We start from the raw sequence: 19,398 nt of genomic DNA, 5'->3' as shown, positions 1-19,398 counted from the left end.
TTTTGTTATGTTTTGTAGCCATCCTCTGTACGTTTTTGCTCCGTGCTAATAAGTTCTCGTTTTTCAAAAAAAAAAAAAAGGATCATCTGCTAGTTGAATTTGGACCATTGCCTACTCGCATCACAATGATGCAAAAAGTGTCTACAAATCATACGGGTAGAAAATCATATCAAACTAGTTTTTAGAGTACGGACAATCTAAATTAGGACCCACAATATGTTAGTTTAATCTTGAGTTAAATATTGCATGTGTTCAATTTTTTTACTGCCTGCCTATCAACCATTGCACTTGAAATTTTATTATTATTATTTTTTAACGAAATTTGTATCCACAAGGGTATCCAAATGGTGCCCGTAAGTTTAGAAATCTAAAGTAGGGTCCACAAGAAGATTATTCAAAGACCCCTAAGTATACAATCACGTGGACCAAGCAGAAAAGTCACAATTGAACGTAACTCTAGTGTATGCGGATTGGTTAGCCGGACTTATTGGATGGCAGGCCCTTGATAGAGATGGGCGCCAGACAGAGTACCCAAGGGAAATGACTTTTAAATGTGCTCCACGTGCCCAGACTGAGTACCCAAGGGAACGACTTTTAAATATGCTCCACGTGAACTTCATTTGTGATAGTGGCATGCTGCCAAGAAAGTCCCCTTAAATTTACGCGGGTGAGCTAAATACCCAATCAGCGTCCAACTCTCACTTACATAAACCCAAAAGGCCACAGAAAACTCCGAAGCAGGGTATAAAAACATAAACAGCCATAGATCTAAAAGAAAGGCATCGCAAAGCTCGTGAGAACCATTCTCTCTTTCTTTGAAGGGAATGGCAAATTTCTCATCCACACATTCTACTTCAACAGACCATGCTGTGGTCAAGGTAGATGGTTGCCATATCAAGGAGCCACTCCTCGGTACCAAAGGGGGAGAGGGCATGGAGTCTCTGAAACACCCACAATCAGGCACCACATTCTTTAGGACTTTGGTCAATGGCCTCAATGCCTTATCAGGTTTCTCTCTCCCCTTCTCTGTCTGTCTGTATGTCTGTCTGTGTTTGGGTGTGCCTTTTAGCATGAGATTGTGATGGCATTGTTTAATGATGATCTCCCAAGGTACTACTAGAAGCATTTTAGGTAATTTCATTTTAAATGGAATATTTGGGTTGCAAGCAAAAAAATTTAATATCTTATTGAAAGGTTTATTTAAATTTTGAGCTCGAAAATTATAAAAGGGAGAAATATAATAAATTCATCGCAGACACTATCATTTTCTTTATAAATCAAGTTAGAATAATGGCATGTCAAAAGAATGTTGGTCTTTTCTTATTTTTACTTTTTGCAATTGTTGAGCTCTTACTGGCTCTTTTTTGTTTTGGTTTTTTTCTGTTCGTGACTTGATGAAGAGGCTTGGTAACTTGTGAGAGACCTACATCGGCCATGGGGCCAAATGGGCCCACCCATGGTCACAATAGACAATTGATATTAGGGTTCACCCTCAATTGGTGGGCACCCATGTTATACTCTTGGATTGATCTCAGACATTCAAATAAGGCTTGTAAAATCGTCTGTGAGATCTTTCTCCTCCTCCTCCCCCTCCTTTTTCTTTTTCTCTTTTTATACTTTTTTATTTTATTTTTTTACCAAGCGGTAATTCACACCTCTTTAATTCTTAGGTCGTGCGCCATTCATCTATCCTCTTATCCTCTTTGTTCAACTAGGCCCCACTTGGGAATTGACATTTTGATACGGCCTCAAGAATTTGTTATCGAGCATGGTTATTCCTTTTCCCTCTATTTTTGATAAAATGCCCCGTTTATCTCTTTCCATTAACGATGCAAGGCAATTATTACAATCTTCCTGCATTTGGTGGGTGAGATTAAAACAGTAGACTTACGTGCTAGTGGACCACCATGTTATCATTGTGAAAAATGCCATCTATTAAGTTCTGCCCTTTGCTATTAGGCACCAAGCCAAAAATTGGCTAGATCCACAACTCACATCACACCACATGGAACAATGGGGATGAAATGCCAATCATGGGCTTGTGTTTGGGCCCACCATGGTCTGTGTATCCCTCACCAAACACGTCAATGTAGTGCGAAAGGTGTGACTAGCTGGGATGAAGAGAAACAAAAATCAGCCTCATGCAACACTCGGGCAATCCACAACGTCTGATCTTAGCCTTTAGTTGGGAATGGTTTTATACTGCTCCCATTGGCATGGCTCATCTGAGCTTTTAATAGGGATCTATTTTTATATGTGGGCCCAAAAATAATAGTTCTCACCTGACGGACGGTGTCAATTTTATATATCACATGGAGCTTGGATGTTACATGGTGCATAAAACAAGTGGCGTAAGCTAATTGGTCCGTTACCTACTTACAGTAGGTGTACTTTCCCCATTGCAGCGGCACATGTGAAATGAGTTTATGGAGATGGAATGGATTACACATTTTGTAATCTATCCATTCAAAATAGCGGTGGCTCATCTTTCTCCCTCGTGACACTGACCTACAACAATCCAGGACGTCCACCGTTGAACTTTTACTGGGCCCACCGATGTTCTTTAATCCACTGCCTCACTACAATTTATGCCTACGGCCACTGTGATTTATGTAAGCAACACCTAGAGATATAGTTTGGACGGTGGTGTCTACTAAAACATTCTTCCCAACCGTTTGTTCCACCCGTATCATGGATTTGATTGATTTTTGGGCCTTGGGCGTAACATAAGCTGACACGTGTGTTGGTTAGATTGGATTTCACATACATATCTTGGTGGAGCCCATCTAAGCCTATCCCCACTTTGTTGTGTGCGCAGAGGGCAATAAGTTCAGTGCTCTAATTTACATTAGGACACTTAGTCCAATCCTCTGGTCTAGACTATTCATTAGGTCCAACCCATATTGAATATGACTACCATGAAAAGATCACACCATTCAGACCAATATAGATAAATGATCAATGGCTAAAAATGTTTACACAAAGATAGGTCAAGTCAATAATTTGATACATTTATTTGTTAGGGCCATCATGAATTGCTTATGATTCCAAAGAATTACTTTCCTTAGGCAATAATAACCATCTGATCCATGGTATGGAAAATTGATAGCTATAAATAATAATGCCAAACATGAATGATTGAACCATCTACTCAGCGCAACAATATCACTGTGAACAATGAAATCTGTCATGAACTTAACAGATTGTTCAGATCAATCGATTGGACTTATAGTGCCCAGAACAGTAGAGCATTCCTCTCTCTCTCTCTCTCTCTCTCTCTCTCTCTCTCTCACACACACACATATATATGGAAAATGGTATTATAAGGTCAGCACACCATGCATTTGATGGGTCCCCTTTAGGTTATGGGATAAATCAGCCGTATATGAAACTCAAGTGGGCCATACCATCTAAAACCATGTGAAGACATGCCTAAAACATATAAAAGTACTTGGTGGGGTCCACCTGAGTTTTAAATTCGGCTGAAATTTGATCTGACCCCTCATCCAAGTGGGACACACACAATGGATGGTCTGGATTTGTGAACCACATCTAGGTGGCCCCGATAAATGATTATGAATGTTTTAATGGGAGGGTAACCCCTCTCAACTATTGCATGTGTTGTGCCCAACCCAAGTCATGAATTGACTTGATTTTTAAGCCTGTGGCCCATCATGGAATGGTGTATCTAATTGATGGGGTAGATGGTCGACGCACATCATTGTGGGGCCCACACATCTCAACCTCATGGGAAAAGGTTCTATGTAGTCGAGCTCATGGGAACTACCCGTGAGGTTGAGATGTGTGGGCCCCACCATGATGTATATCAACACCGTGCATTTGATGGGTCCCCTTTAAATTATGGGATATCCCAAAAATCAGCCGGAACTCAGGTGTGCCATACCATCTAAAATCATGTGAAGACAGGCCTAAAACATATAAAAGCACTTGGTGGGGCTCACTTGAAATTTTGATACATCTGAAACTTGGTCAGACCCCTAATCCAAGTGGGACACACATAATGGATGGTTTGGATTTGTGAACCACATCTCAGTGGGCCCAAAAAATGATTATGAATGTTTTAATGGAGGGTAACACCTCTCAACTTTTGTATGTGGTGTGGCCCACACAAGCCACGGATTGACTTGATTTTTAAGCCCTAGGCCCACTATGGAATGATGCATCTGACTGATAGGGTAGATGTTGGACATACATCATGGTGGGGCCCACGCAACTCAACCTCATGGGGAGTTCCCATGAGCTCGACTGTATAAAACAATTTCCCCTAGAGAGAGAGAGAGAGTCTCATCCAACCGGTTGGACAATAAGTTACTATCCAACCAATAAAATAACTCTCCAACCACACCATGACCATTAGGTTGGCCCCTCTACAAGGATTACTTTGTGCAAAAATCAGCACCATCTACTTAATTGGGTGGATCACATCATAGGTAATAATGTATAGCCAATGATAAATAAAATTACAAGTGTTGTTTTCCTGATGAGTGGATGGAGCAGATTTTAGCACCAGGCGATCTTCATGGTGGGGCAAACCTATTGCATGGGTTAGATTTGACACCACGTGATATATTGAAAGTTTTCAGCCACTTTTATATCTAATTATTGTCTAACCTATTGGTTGTGAGCACTTCTCTTCCAAACGACCCCTGAATGAAAAATGGTACCTAATGAAAAAGTCTATCAAGATAGCTTTCAGTCATTACACAAAAAACAGGCTTTTCTTGCACCTGGTCCCTAATACATAATTCCGTATAAATGAGAGTCAAGGCATTTCTAGCTGTCTGCCAAACAGACCCTAGACTTTGACTAGTAAACTGTTTGTTTACTGAATTCGGTCAGCTGACGTTTTTCATCTAATTATCTACAATTAGGGCATCAGATTAGTGCATTTTTAAAATTTAAAATTTAAATTTAAATTTAAATTTTATTTAATTTTATTTTTTTTTGTGTGGATAACCAATCTAACGTGGATCCTACAGCGTGAGGGGTTTCAATGGTAGACATTCGGGCCATCTTAAGTGGGCTTAGATTAACCAATTTGGGTTAAATCGCGGAAAAAGGAGAGCCGGCAGAGTTGACCAATACTTGATATTTTATACGCACACAATCACAAATCATACATTTGGAATGAATTAACTCAAATTAGATGGTCCAAATTGTGGGTCTATTGTAGATATGTCAAGACCCGCGATCGGTTTTAATCAAAGGATCCCATTCTTTGATTAGCGTCCATTTGTTTGTTGAATTTGAACCATTGACCATACTCATTTCAACTGTCCAAAATGTGTCCACAAATCCTACTTTTAGAAAATCATATCAACCTAAGTTTTAGAGTACAGATCATCTAAATTAGGACCCAAATGGACTGAATTTTCAAATCTCTGAAAATGCCCATTTTAATTCATAAGTTTTACCACACGCCGCCTATGTCAAATGTTTGAAATTGTGCAAATCTTTTTATTATTTAAGATTCCATAAATCGAAATTAGTACCATTTTTTAATTGACCCACCACGATTTAAGGAGTAGCAATTTTTATTTATTATTATTTTTTTTATTGACCTCGATTTAAGGGTGCATACATTAAAATTTGTACCCACGTTTTTGCAAAGAAGGTCTCAAGTCCAATCCATTAGACTGCAAGCTACCGTACACACAGTTAGTAACTTCTAACCTTTAAATGTGCCTGCAAAATCGGACCCATTCAATAGGTTGGGCTCAGCATAAGGATCACCTTGTGCAAAAAATCTGCCACATCAACTCATTGAGTGGTCAGTTTGTATTTTGATATTTATAAATAGCTATATATTTTCTATGGTGCGACTCTATTTGATTTTCGGTAGAGTGTGCTGACTATTTGGATTACGTGATCGTCACCTATTTGGAAGGTTTGGATTTTGTATGCATTTAATAGGTTGGGAGATGGGGCGCGGATTGCGTCCTACCCCTGCCCGTCTTTAGCCACGAACGGGCAGTTAAGCCCACCGTGATGTATATGCTAATCCACGCCGTCCATACCCACTCTCACATCATTTTAAGTCATGTGAACAAAAATGAGGCAGATCCAACGATCAAATGGACCTACCAAATAATAGGCTTGGGTTGCATTAAATGCTTAAAACATCGTAAGGAGGTTGCATCAAATGCAAGAGTCATCTATGGTGTGTTCTACTTGAGTTCTGGATCTGCCACATTTTTGTTTTAATGCCTTAAAATGCTGTGAGAGATGGGATGGACGGCATGGATTAGCAGATACCTCACGGTGGGCCCGCCCACAAAACTGCCCGTTCGCGGTTAGAGACGGGCGGGGGTAGGACGCAATCCGCGTCCTGGGAGATGCCCATAGACGCCATGGATATAAAAAGACAGGCATCACAAGGCTGGTGAGATCTGTCTTCTTTTTCTACGAAGAGAATGGCAATCTACTCATCCGCACAATCTACTTCACCAGACCATGCTGAAATCATGGCATATGGTTGCCATATCAATGAGCCACTCCTCAATCCCAAAGAGGGAGGGCGCATGGTGTCCCCAAAACACCCACAGCCACAGTCAGGCACCACCTTCCTTAGGACTTTGCTCAATGGCCTCAATGCCTTATCAGGTCTCTCTCTCTCTCTCTCTCTCTCTCTCTCTCTCTCTCTCTCTCTCTCTCTCTCTCTCTCTCTCTCTCTCTGTTTTCAAGAGCCTATTTGATTAGTATGATTGCATGAAAAAAACAAAAGAATCTGTAATGATTATTTAATGGTCTCCCAAGGTATTACTTCAAAAGGATTTCAAGGAATTTTATTTATAAGTGAAAATCTCCTATTCATTATATTCAGTGAAGAAGAGTCGTTTTGAATTCATTGCACAAGATTCTTGGGAATTGTAGAAAGGAAATTATGTACAATGGCTTCATCATAAAGTCCATAGTTCATGTCAAAAGAAATGAGCTTCCTTTTCTTTTGTTCCGTTTTGCTACTGATTATTAAAGAAACCCTTTCTTTTATTTTGTTTATTATTATTATTTTTAAAAATTTCGGTCTGTACGAAGTCCTGAACCTCGTGAGAATTCCTACACGGAGCTATGTGGCCCAAGTGGGCCCACTCATGATCAAAATAGATAATTGATATCAGGGATTCACCCCCAGATTGCACATGGCACCAATGTCATCCTCTTGGGTTGATCCCAGTCATCCAAATAAAGCTTGTAAAATTTATTTATTTATTTATTTATTTTTTATAAAAAAAGCTTTCATCACCCACGCAGTTCCCACGCCTTTAATTCTTAGGTCATGCACCATCCATCCATCTTTGTTGGATTTCTCCTATCCGACCGTCTTCGTTCAGTTGGGCCCTCTTTGGAATTTATATTTTGCAGGGTCTCAAGAATTGGCTGCCAATCATGGTTATTCTTTTACTCTTATTTTTTTTGATAAAACGCTCATTTGCTCTTCATAAAAGATGCATGACAATGATTACAATCTTCATGCATTGGGGCGTGGGATTAAAACAGATGGTTTACAACACCAGTGGACCTCTCTGCCAAGTATTTAATTAACCCACTGCTTCCCAAGTAATTTGTGGAGTCCAAGCTTGGAATTAGATTAGATGGAATTGCACTGGGTCCGTGCCAATTCCACTCAATGTTAGCAAGTTGTGTAGGTCCCACCATAATGTGTGGGCTATATCCACACTGTCTACCCTTTTTTCAATATCATTTTAAAGCATAGGCCAAAAAATCAGGTAGATTTAAAGCTCAAGTGGACCCCACCATAGAAAGCAGCAGGGATTGAATACCTACCATTGAAAACTTCTTTGGGGCCACATGAGTTTTGGATCTGCCTCATTTTAATTTAGGCCTGTGCCATAAAATGAGGTTACAAAATAGAAGAACGGTTTGGATATAAGACGTGTTATTCTCAATAGTTTCAAATGATGGTAGGTATATCCCTTCAATGTACCATCATATTACAAACATAGCATGAAATTAAGCTTATCCCATGGTAGCGAGACCGTCCCTGCCATATGTAATAATTATGTTTTTTTTTTTATTTTAATCCCTTCCCACCTAATCCTTCCCAATATCATGTGCCAAACACCCCCTCATGTTGTATATGTAAAAATTTATTTTCTGATTATTAGTTTCTGCCCGTGGGCTAAAAATTAGCTTATAAACTATAACTCAGATGGGCCACATCACATGGAACAGTGAGGATGAAATGCCAATCATAGGGTTGTGTGTGGGCCTATAGGATATGTATCCCACGTTAGAACCGCTAATAAAGCTTGTGTAGTGTGAATCACTAAGGAAGAAGAGAATATACAAAAATCAATTTGATGCACTGATGAGGCAGGTTACACCATGGGAACTTGCTTCTTTTGGGAATAATTTTACATTGCTCCCATTGGAGTGGATCATATAATCTTCCAGTAGAGATAAACTTTAGCTTGTCAGTCCAAAAAATAATTCTCACCTACTGTGAGTGCTATTCCAATCCCCAGCCATCTTAAGTGGACTTTTTACATTGCAGTCCCACGCGTGAAAACGACTTTACAGACGTGGAGTGGACTGCACATGCTATAGTCATCTTTCTTCTAAAAAGGGAGTTGGCTTGGGTACTGCTTCTGCCAGTAATGAGCTCGGCACAGGACTCGGTGAATCCAGATCCACCAGGGTGGGTGGATCTTGACTGTGGAGCCCACCATGACGTATTTTATATACATCTGACACCTTCCATACGTTTTTAAAGATCAATTTAGGTCATAAAACAAAAAATGAATCAAATCCAAATATTATGTGGACCACACCATAGGAACCAGTGGTGATTGAATACCCACCATTAAAAACTTCTTAGGGTCCATTGGAATGTTTATTTACCGTCCAACCTATTGATAAAGTCAGAAATATATGGATGAAGTGACCAAACAAATATCAGCTTGATCATAAATTTTGTGCCCACATTAAGTTTTTAATAATTAATAACAACTTTTTCCTGTAGTGTGGTCCGCCTAAGATATAAATCTGGTTCATTTTTGGGGCATTGAGATAAAATAATCTTTCAAAATGTATGAACGGCATGGATGTAAGGAAAATACATCAAGGTGACCCCACAGTCGGGGATCCCCCCACCTTGGACCCACCTGAGCACAGGTATATGACGTGGTGGGATGTAATTGGACAGTAGTTGTTGTCGGGTCTATTCCAAATCCCACCGCATCGTACCTGTTCCGAGGGGCAATACCCAATTTGAGTCCTTGTAAAATATTCATGCCTTATCTTATCTCTGTACAGAAATCTAAATTGTGGACTCTACTTCGGCCATGCCTTATCTTATCTCTGTACAGAAATCCGTATTTAAATTGTGGACTCTACTTCTTTCAGAGCATATGCCAAAATTTATAATAATCAATTAATCTTAACCGTTCAATTAATTCTTAACAATTGAATGGTTGAATGTAAAATAATGAGCAGTCCAAATTTAAAAAGGTCAAAAAAAAAAATCAAATCGGTTAATGTTATCTTCTCAGTTAAATTTTAGATTATGCTTTATTCACCGTTTGTTCGGTGTTTAGATGGCCAGGATTGCTTTAAAGCTACGCCAACTATACGTGGGAAGAGTTGCTACCATTTTTAACTGGTACGTAACCGACACAGGAGTCTTGCTCCTTATTCTCCAGAGTTGTGTGGGAACACAGAGATGGCTGTGACAAATCTAATGAGTCCATCAGTTTTGGACGACCACAGTAGAACACGAATCTAAAATTTACGCATATCCAAAACTTAGGTGGGCCACATCAAACGAGACATTTGGAATGGAAAGTACAATATACATGGTGGATGGTATCCTCTATTTAACCGTCGTTCCAATGGACGGTTTGGATCGTTTTACTAAAACTCTAAATTATATACGAAGAAATACCCGGTGCTACTGGGACTCTGCACAAGTGGCATGTTTATAAAATCTGGGCATTCATTTTCCACGCCCTATCGTCGATGGGTCTACCCAAAAATAAGATTGGTGAGAAATACTAGTCATTGATAGGACGAATTTCAGATCAAGATTAGGCAGTGAGGAAAACCAATGTAGTATGTACTATCCAAACGTTAGGTCCAACAGATAAAGGGTTGTTTTCAATGATCCAAACGTTTAGACTGTGGCCTCTACTTTTTAGAAGAAGATAGCCAAAATACAAAAACTGGTGTGGAATATTTCAGCCGGAAGATAATTCGACTCGTTTCCTATGAATATAAGGGGCTCTGAACAAAAAAAAAAGAAAAAAAGGGGGATTCTCTGAAACCCTTTGAATAATCAGAAGATTAGAATATCCATCCCGAATTATTATTATTATTATTATTATTTAATATTCTCCATCCATAATAAGGTTCATCGTATAAGCAGCTTTGGGTCATTGAAAAGGACCCTGTTGAATGGCTGGAGGGCAGTTTGGGTCATTGAAAAGGACCTTATTCAATGACTAAAGGCCCAACGTGTTCTATTACAATACGTCAGTATATATTCTAGCAAACCTGATCTATATCATCATTCATCTTTTCTTCTATATCATCATCACCTTTTCTTCCTTATTCCAAGTTGTGTACCTAGTTTTTTAATCATCCACAAGCTTACAAAAGACAACATCATTTGATGGGACACCACTGTATAGCTGGAACTCTTTTAATCCATGCTCTTTTTTTTCTTTTTTCTTTTTTCTTTTTTTCCCCTAATAGAATCCTATTTAAGCTTAAAGGAGACTGCATCCAAATGGAAAAATTATAATATTAAAAAAAAAAAAAAAATCTATTTAGCTGAAAGAAGGATTTTCTTTAAATTTAAAGGTAGAAATTCCTTACAGAACAATAAAACTTTTTTTTTCATCATTGTCATCATCATCTAAGCCTTATCCCAATTAATTAGAGTCAGCCACATGAATATTGTTCCATCAAATCTCTTCACACTACTGATGCATGTGGAACGCTAGCCATTTCTTTTTTCTATTGTTACTTTGATGGCTGCTAATAAGTGTAATTTTAATCACCAACTGTCTACAACAGGAAGAATTACATGGACAGTCAAGTACTGTGTCACATGCACTGGAGAGTAACTTTGCAGTATTCTGATTCATGGTAATGTCGCTCTATGTGTATGTGGGAAATGTTTCTATAAGGTCAACTTTAATGTAGGTTAAGTTCAAGCTCTATGGGCCCCACCATAATGTGTATATGGCATCAAATCGTGTATCGGGTGACTTCCCTCCTAAACATGGGATGTCCCAAAAAATTAGTTGTATTTGGAACTCAGGTGCTCAAACCATTTGGAATATTGCAAAATATGACTAAAACATATAAAATTACTGTGGGGCCCACCTGAGTTAATGAATAGCCTAAAATTTGGTGGAACTCTCATCTAAGTGGGACACAATGGATGGATTAGTTATCTAAACCACATCTCGGTTGGCCGCTTAAGTGATTAGGAAGGTTTAAATAAGTTGGCGTCCATTCTCAACTATTTCCTTCAAGCATGGCCCACCTAAGTCTTGGATTGAGCAGGACTTTGGGCTCTAAGTCTGACAGGATGGAAGAGGTATACTGGTGACACTTGAACGTTGACTAAAGTAAATGCATGTGACTCTCATAATCTACCAAATATACTCACACTAACACCAAAAATCACACTTCTCCAATTCCCTCTCCTTTCACCTAAAGTCCCATTTGGTAATCTAGTCGAGTGATTTATTTATTTATTATTATTATTTATTTATTTATTTATTTTTTTGTGATAGAAGTATTACAAACTGATGTTTGATTAAATGGTTTTATTTTTTAGGTGTTGGGATACTATCAGTTCCCTATGCACTGTCAGAAGGAGGTTGGTTGAGCTTGATACCTTTTCTATTTGTATCAATAATATGTTGCTACACAGGATTACTCCTGCGAAGATGTATGGATGCAGACCCACGTATCAAAACCTACCCTGACATTGGCGAGTATGCATTTGGCTCAAAGGGAAAAATCACAATAGCAGTATTCATGTATCTCGAATTGTATTTGGTAGCGATTGAGTTCTTGATATTGGAAGGTGATAACTTAGAAAAGTTGTTTCCCAACACAAATTTAGAGATCATGGGTTTTGAAATTGGAGGGAAACAAGGGTTTGTTCTATTGACTGCCCTTATAATTTTACCTACAATGTGGTTAAGGAGCTTGGGTCTACTTGCTTTTGTCTCTGCTGGAGGGGTCTTGGCTTCCGTTGTCGTGGTGGCTTCTGTTTTTTGGGGTGGTGCAGTTGATGGTGTTGGATTTCATGGAAGAGGAGCCTTTTATAGTTTGAGTGGACTTCCTACTGCTATTAGCTTATATGCCTTCTGCTATTGTGGGCATGCAGTTTTCCCCACCATATACACGTCAATGAAAGATAGGAGTCAGTTCTCTAAGGTAAATGAATCTAGGGTACCCTCCCATCCCTGGCTTTCCATTTTATTTTTATTTTTTTGTTGATATATACGTATGTATGACGGTAGCTTTGATGGTTTAAAATAAAAGTTTAAATTATTAAGAAGTAGATTCAAATGTTTTTGTACTTCTCATGTATTTCATATTTAGACTACCTCGAATTTTATATTTAAATTTTCAAAATCTAGCTTATGAAATCCTTTTTCAAGTTTAAATAAATCAACTTTCGATGGTTAACAAAACATTTTGGAACAATATGATGATTGTCAAAATGTTGGTGACCTAAAGTGATACATTATGTGGCTCCATAACTAAATACACGTACCATCTTTTTCTATGGAAACATCCTTTTTTTAAAATAAAATAAAATAAAATAAATCAAGAGCATTGAACAAGGAAAACATTATAACCACCCATGCAATGGGTATTTATATGTATATTTCTCATGAGTGACACGGATTTTATAACCTAAGATTTATATAATAAGTCGAATCACTTATGCAATTTCTAGATGTTTTATTAGTTTGCTGATCTTTTCTTTTATTGCCTTGCCTTCTAGATGTTGATCCTCTGCTTTGTTCTCTGCACTTTCAATTATGGAGCAATGGCAATTTTAGGCTACCTAATGTATGGTCAAGATGTGAAGTCTCAAGTGACATTAAATCTCCCGGTTGGAAAGATTAGTTCAAAGATTGCAATATACACAACATTGATCAACCCCTTTGCTAAATATGCACTGGTGATTACGCCGATCGCAGGGGCCATCGAAGATCGGTTTCGCATCAACAACAACAGAACTATTAGCGTCCTCATTAGGACTTTATTGGTGATAAGCACTGTTATTGTGGCCTTGATAGTTCCATTCTTCGCGTATCTTATGGCATTTACTGGGTCATTTTTAAGTAGCACGGCTTCAATGGTATTGCCATGTATATGTTACCTAAAGATTTTCAAAGCTTCCCGGAGTCATCAGACCGAGTTTACTATTATTGTGGGGATTATAGTAATTGGCATTTTGGTTGCAATCACGGGCACTTACCATTCTCTAAGAGAAATTTTCAAGCATTTGTAAATTTGTAACCAGAGGTCTTGCTAGAACTTATTGGATAGGAAATGCCAAACACGTTTCCAATCTCTTCTCAATATATTGCTCTGTAGGGCTATTATTGGTGATAATTATTGGGTTTTCTCCTACAGATAATGATTCAAGAAGATTGCTAATGTGTAACCGTGTAATGATAAGAAGATAGGATTGTTGTCGTATCTTATATGTAGTTGTCCATTCTATTATGAATATATTTTCTACTCCCCAAAACGACTATATATGTTGGGGAGAGAGGTTCCGTATTCTCTGAGGCCCCATTTGGATTTGTAAAAGACAGGAGAAAGGAAAGCGTTTTCTTATTTTCAAGAAATCACGAGCTTAATTATGACAATTAGCATGAATGGGATATTAGAAAATAAACAGTAGCACATGTGGCATACACAGTATATATAGAGCACTTGAAGTTGAATTGTGGCACATGTGAGGCGTTTAAAGCCGTATGGTGGCAAATGTAGCATAATAGATACATTGACATATTTGACATTTGACTTAACAGGGGTTATAGGGACCAAATAATACGTCGGCATATGTGATGTTATAATAGCATTGTCTAAATCACATGGACTCTATCACATTAGGAGTTACATTAGCACATGTGGCACATGTGAGAATATTCAAGGTGGATGGTGACACATATAAATTTAACTCTTAAAAATTCAATTTATTTCTATCGTGGGAAAATATGTCTTCTTAGAAAGAGAGGCAAAAAAATTAATTTAATAATTTTTCAAAAAAAAATAAGAGAGTAAATAGTAAATGGTATTTCTCACAAATTCTTGTAAAAAATGACTTAACAAACAAAGGAAAGTTACTTTCATAAGAAAAAGTGTTTCCTTTCCTTTCCTTCGTATGAACCCGAACGGTCCTAAAACTCTTCAATGATGCCATGTACTCGTTGTTGTCGAACCTTAAGTCTAGAGTCTAGATGAATACGAGTTTCCACAACACGTGCCATTGTTTCGGCAACACAAAGTCGTGTGGGGACTATTGCAATGCCTGTGTTAAATCCACTGTGTCCATAACTCCGCCAGCTCAGATTACAATAAGAGCCCAGAAATGAACCGGATCCAAACTCAGGTGTATGGCCACTATTGAAACCTTATTAGGGCCCACCGAAGTTTTACATGTGGCTGATATTTGTATTTTCCATTCATCCTTGTAGGAATTGCTATGTATATGAATGGGTTGGATGGCATATAAACATCATGGTAAGGCCGTGAATGTTTCAACATTGAAAATTTCTATCCTCCTTATTGCTCAGATGTGACTCATTTTAGGCCTTGGATCTACTTCAATTTTTTCATCATATACTAACATGAGCTTGCAAAAAAAGGGGGAAAAAATGTTGAGGATTTGTGCTGCGGAATCACACAGATCTAGATCTAGGATAACAATTTAATAGTAACAAGCAATCTCAAAAGAACACAAAGTTTTAATGTGGAAAACCTTTACAAGAAAAAACCACGGCACAAAGCGACAGAAATCCACCATGAAATAGAAATTACAAGAGAGAGGACTTATCCGATTCGAACAAACTCGAATGTTACCCTTGCTACACCCTTTGATAACCCTAGAACCCCTTTAAAAAGCTTTAAAATACCTTAGAATAGCCTTAAGGACCCCTATTTATAGTTTATGACACTTCACTTTTGCACTCTTGCGAAACCGCCTCAGATTTCCGCAGTCCGCACAAGATCCAGACTTGAATCTGCTTAACCTCGATTGGTCGAAGGATGGCCACGACTGGTCGAGCAACCCGCTCGACCGGTCGTGCAATCCCCTCGACCGATCGAGCATCCCAGACACCAAAAAACTGAGCTCCCTGGACTTTGAGTCGAGCGGGCCACGACCGGTCGTGCAGCTCCCTCAACCGGTCGAGCATGGTAAAAACGTTAGATTTAAGACATCTGACAACAATCTCCACCATGTCTTCAATCTTCAACCGTGTAGCTTCTTGACCTCTTTTCTTACTTTTATATTGCATCATAGCTTCAATCAACGCTTCTCGTGCATACTCCGTCCTTCTTTTATGCCATCACCAAGCCCAGAGAAGTTGCACAGAACTTGAACTTGTCTGTAGGAACGACCTTGGTGAGCATGTCTGCTGGATTCACGCTGGTGTAAATCTTTTCCAGTGTGACGCCTCTTTCCTTAAGTACATGTCGGATAAAGTAGTGACAAACATCAATGTGTTTAGTACGTGAGTGATAAACAGAATTTTTAGCCAAATTGATAGCGCTCTCACTATCACAGTTAACCGGCACGGCCTTCTACTGAAGTCTCAACTGATTTATCATGCCTCTGAACCAAACACCTTCTTTAAACGCTTTTGTCATTACCATATATTCTGCTTCGGTCGTGGAAAGAGCCACCACGGACTGAAGCTTCGACATTCAACTGATTGGTCCACCCGCTAGTACAAACGAGTATCTTGAAGTAGACTTCCTGGAATCTATACTGCCTGCGTAGTCGGAATCCACATATCCTACCAACTTTGTCCCTGTTTTCTCAAAAGCTAAGACGTAGTCTTTCGTACCTCGAATGTATCGAAGTAGCCATTTCACCGCTTCCTAATGTTGCTTGTCGGGGTTTGACATGTATCTGCCCACAACACCGACTGCCTATGAAATATCCGGTCTCATACAAACCATGACATACATTAAACTGTCAACCGCATTCGAATAGGGCACATGAGACATAACCTGCTTTTCCTCATTGGAATTAGGACATTATTCTGAGGAAAGCTTAAAGTGAGCCGCGTGGGGAACGCTCACCGGCTTTGCCTGATCCATCCCATACTTGATCAATACCTTTTCAAGGTATTTTGCCTATGATAACCAAAGCTTGCTCCTCTTCCTGTCTCTATGAATATCTATGCCGAGAATCCTTTTTGCAGCCCCCAGATCTTTCATCTCAAATATCCCTGATAACCTAGTTTTCAATACGTTGATTTCAGACATATCATGGCAGGTGCAACATATCATCAACATACAGTACTAGGATGATGAATTTTTCATTACTCAGTGTCTTGTAATAGACACAGCGATCGTATTCACTCTGAGTAAATTTCTGACTCACCATGAAAGAATCAATTTTTTTTACCACTGCCTAGGCGACTGTTTCGGGCCGTAAATCGACATCATTAACCTACAAACATTTTTCTCTGCCCCTTTAACTTCGTAGTTCTCTGGTTGCTTCATGTAGATTTGTTCTTCCAATTCTCCGTGCAGGAATGCAGTCTTCACATCCATCGGTTCCAGCTCGAGATCGTATTAGACAACCAGCGCTAACACGAATCTGATAGATACGTACTTAACCACCGAACGCGAATATCTCTGTGAAGTTGATTTCTTCTCTCTGAGCATAACCCTTCGCAACCAACCTTGCTTTGTATTTATCCTGTTTCCTTTTGAATAACCACTTGCATCCGATCGCTTTTCGACCCACGAGAAGCTTCACCAGCTCTCATGTGTGATTTTTGTGCAATGAGTCTATCTCATCGTCCATAGCCGCCTTCCACTTTTTTGCATCAAGCTCATCTAGAGCCTCCTGAATAGTAGACAGGTCCCCCTCATCTGTAATGAGGGTATATGCAATATTAGAATCGTCCATGTATCTTGCCAGTAACCTGCGATCACACGGTGGATTCCTTCTCATAAGTGGCTGCTCCACCTGATCATGTACATCTGTCTTCGCATCTGTCTCTGCTCGAGTATCATCTGTGTCAATCTGGACGTCTACGATCACCCTTTCTAGTTCCTCTTGCTCATTTTGATAATTCTTATGAAATAAGGACCTTTCATAGAATCTGACGTCACGACTAGTGATGACCTTACGTGTGACTTTGTTAAATAATCTATAACCTTTCACACCAATGTCATAGCCAACAAAGGTATACATTTTGGCTCTATAGTCTAGATTATCTCTCTTAACCGACGGTACATGAGAGCAAGCCTCACAACTAAATATACGTAGATCTGAGTAGTCGATTTTCTGACCACTCCATACTTCCTCTGGTATTTTACATTCAATTGCCGTTGAAGGAGACCGGTTCACCAAATAACAAGTCGTGTTAACGGCCTCAGTCCATAGGTCCTTGCCCAACGCAGCATTACTTAACATGCATCTGACTTTCTCCAAGAGAGTCTGATTCATTCACTCAGTCGTACCGTTTTGCTCAGGGATGTGGCGCACTTTGTTGTGCCTAATGATCCCTTCATCCTTGCAATAATCATTAAACTCATTGGAAGTAAATTCTCCACCATTATCAGTCCTTAAAATCTTTATTTTTCGCCCTGAATATTTTTCCGCCATTGCCTTCCATTGCTTGAATATAGTGAAAACTTCGGACTTACGTTTCATGAAGTAAACCCAAACTTTCCTAGAGTAGTCGTCAATGAATGAAACAAATCATGATGACTCCCCAATGGAAACTTCTGGTGATAGTCCCCATATGTCAAAGTGCACATAATCAAGCACTCCTTTACAAACATATTTTTCAGATTTAAAAGACAATATAGATTGTTTACCATATATACAATGCTCGCATATATCTAAATCAGAATTTTTAAAAGCTGGAATCAAACATCGATCAGAAAGTACCTTCATGCCTCGCTCGCTCATGTGGCCCAAATGAGCATGCCACATACGTAGAGACGTGGAATCTGCAATAACTACTGCCACTCCCCCTGCCGAAGTACTCTCAATCAACCTGTAAAGGTTTTCGTGCCTCTGCGTTCTCATAACCACGAGTGCCCCTTTTGAAACTTTAAGGATACCATCAATACCGGTGAACTTACACCTTATAGCCTCAAGTGCACCGAAAGAAATCAGACTTTTCTTCATATTAGGAACGTGCTTGACGTCAGTCAAGGTACGGTCTATCCCATCAAACATCTTGATGCTCACCGTGCCAATAGTCACAACATTACAGGCATTGTCATTACCCATAAAAAACTGTTCACCATCGCATTCCTTATAACTGGCGAACTAACTCCGATGAGGAGTCATGTGATATAATGCTCATGTATCTAGGATCCACTCATTTACATAATTGTCGTCAACATGTCTGATCATGGACACAGACAGAACTTCACCACCACTTGTCTCTTTATCAGATGTAACAACATCAGTTTCCTTGGAAGAATCCGCTGAATTTTCTTTCTTCACTTTAGGATTTCTACAATCCTTCTTCATGTGTCCAGACAACCCATAAGTCCAACACTTTAATCTTCATTTGCCTTTGTCATTAAATTTGGATCTAGGCCTTGAGGATCTTGTACCCCGCTTAGAATCTTTGCCCCTCGTAATCAGTGCATCGGAAGATGCCCCCATGTCGCCGTTTAACTTTCTCATAGTCTTCTCTTGATGGGCTGAGATAACGGTGTCAACACTTAGGGTTTTATTTGCGGTGCACATCGTGTCCCTGAAAGACTCATATGATGCAAGAAGAAAATTCAACAATATACATGCATATTCCTCATCTTTGACTACTTCCTCCATATCCAGCAATTTGCATATTAATTTATTAAAGTTGCTGATATGAGCTTCTAGATCTCCACCCTCTGCCATCTTGAAGGTATAACACTATTGCTTCAAGTGTAGGCGATTTTCAGAGGACTTCTTTGCATAGATGTTCTCTAACTTCGCCCACAAACTAGCCGCAGTTTTCTCCCTTAAAACATTATAGAAAACCTCATTCGTGAGACATAAACGGATAGAGGCTAAAGCATTACTATCAAGGTTTTTCCATTCATCATCTTTCATGGTAGATTTTCGCTCCTCAAGATCCTTAATCTCACCTTGCTTGGTTAACAGACTAATCATCTTAACCTTCC

General features: G+C 39.1%; 1 protein-coding gene and 1 pseudogene across 2 annotated transcripts; both read left to right on the top strand.

Moving 5' to 3' along the window:
* Positions 1–19,398, top strand: part of LOC131231374 (amino acid transporter AVT1I-like) — a 44,067-nt pseudogene that overhangs the window by 9,582 nt on the left and 15,087 nt on the right.
* LOC131231357 (amino acid transporter AVT1J-like) lies at positions 749–13,719 on the top strand. Of its 2 annotated transcripts, none has more exons than XM_058227531.1 (3): positions 749–1,008; positions 11,831–12,438; positions 13,016–13,719. In XM_058227531.1, the coding sequence occupies exons 1-3, from the start codon at positions 825–827 to the stop codon at positions 13,526–13,528; spliced, it is 1,305 nt and encodes a 434-aa protein (XP_058083514.1). In that variant the 5' UTR covers positions 749–824; the 3' UTR covers positions 13,529–13,719. The 2 variants fall into 2 exon arrangements, with proteins under 2 accessions (XP_058083514.1, XP_058083511.1); XM_058227528.1 differs by lacking the exon at positions 749–1,008 and adding an exon at positions 6,221–6,624.

The sequence above is a fragment of the Magnolia sinica genome, chromosome 2, assembly GCF_029962835.1.
Source record: "Magnolia sinica isolate HGM2019 chromosome 2, MsV1, whole genome shotgun sequence".
NCBI classification, from domain to species: Eukaryota; Viridiplantae; Streptophyta; class Magnoliopsida; order Magnoliales; family Magnoliaceae; genus Magnolia; species Magnolia sinica.
Note: the sequence above shows the minus strand (reverse complement) of the source record. Positions and strands in the feature narration are given on the sequence as shown.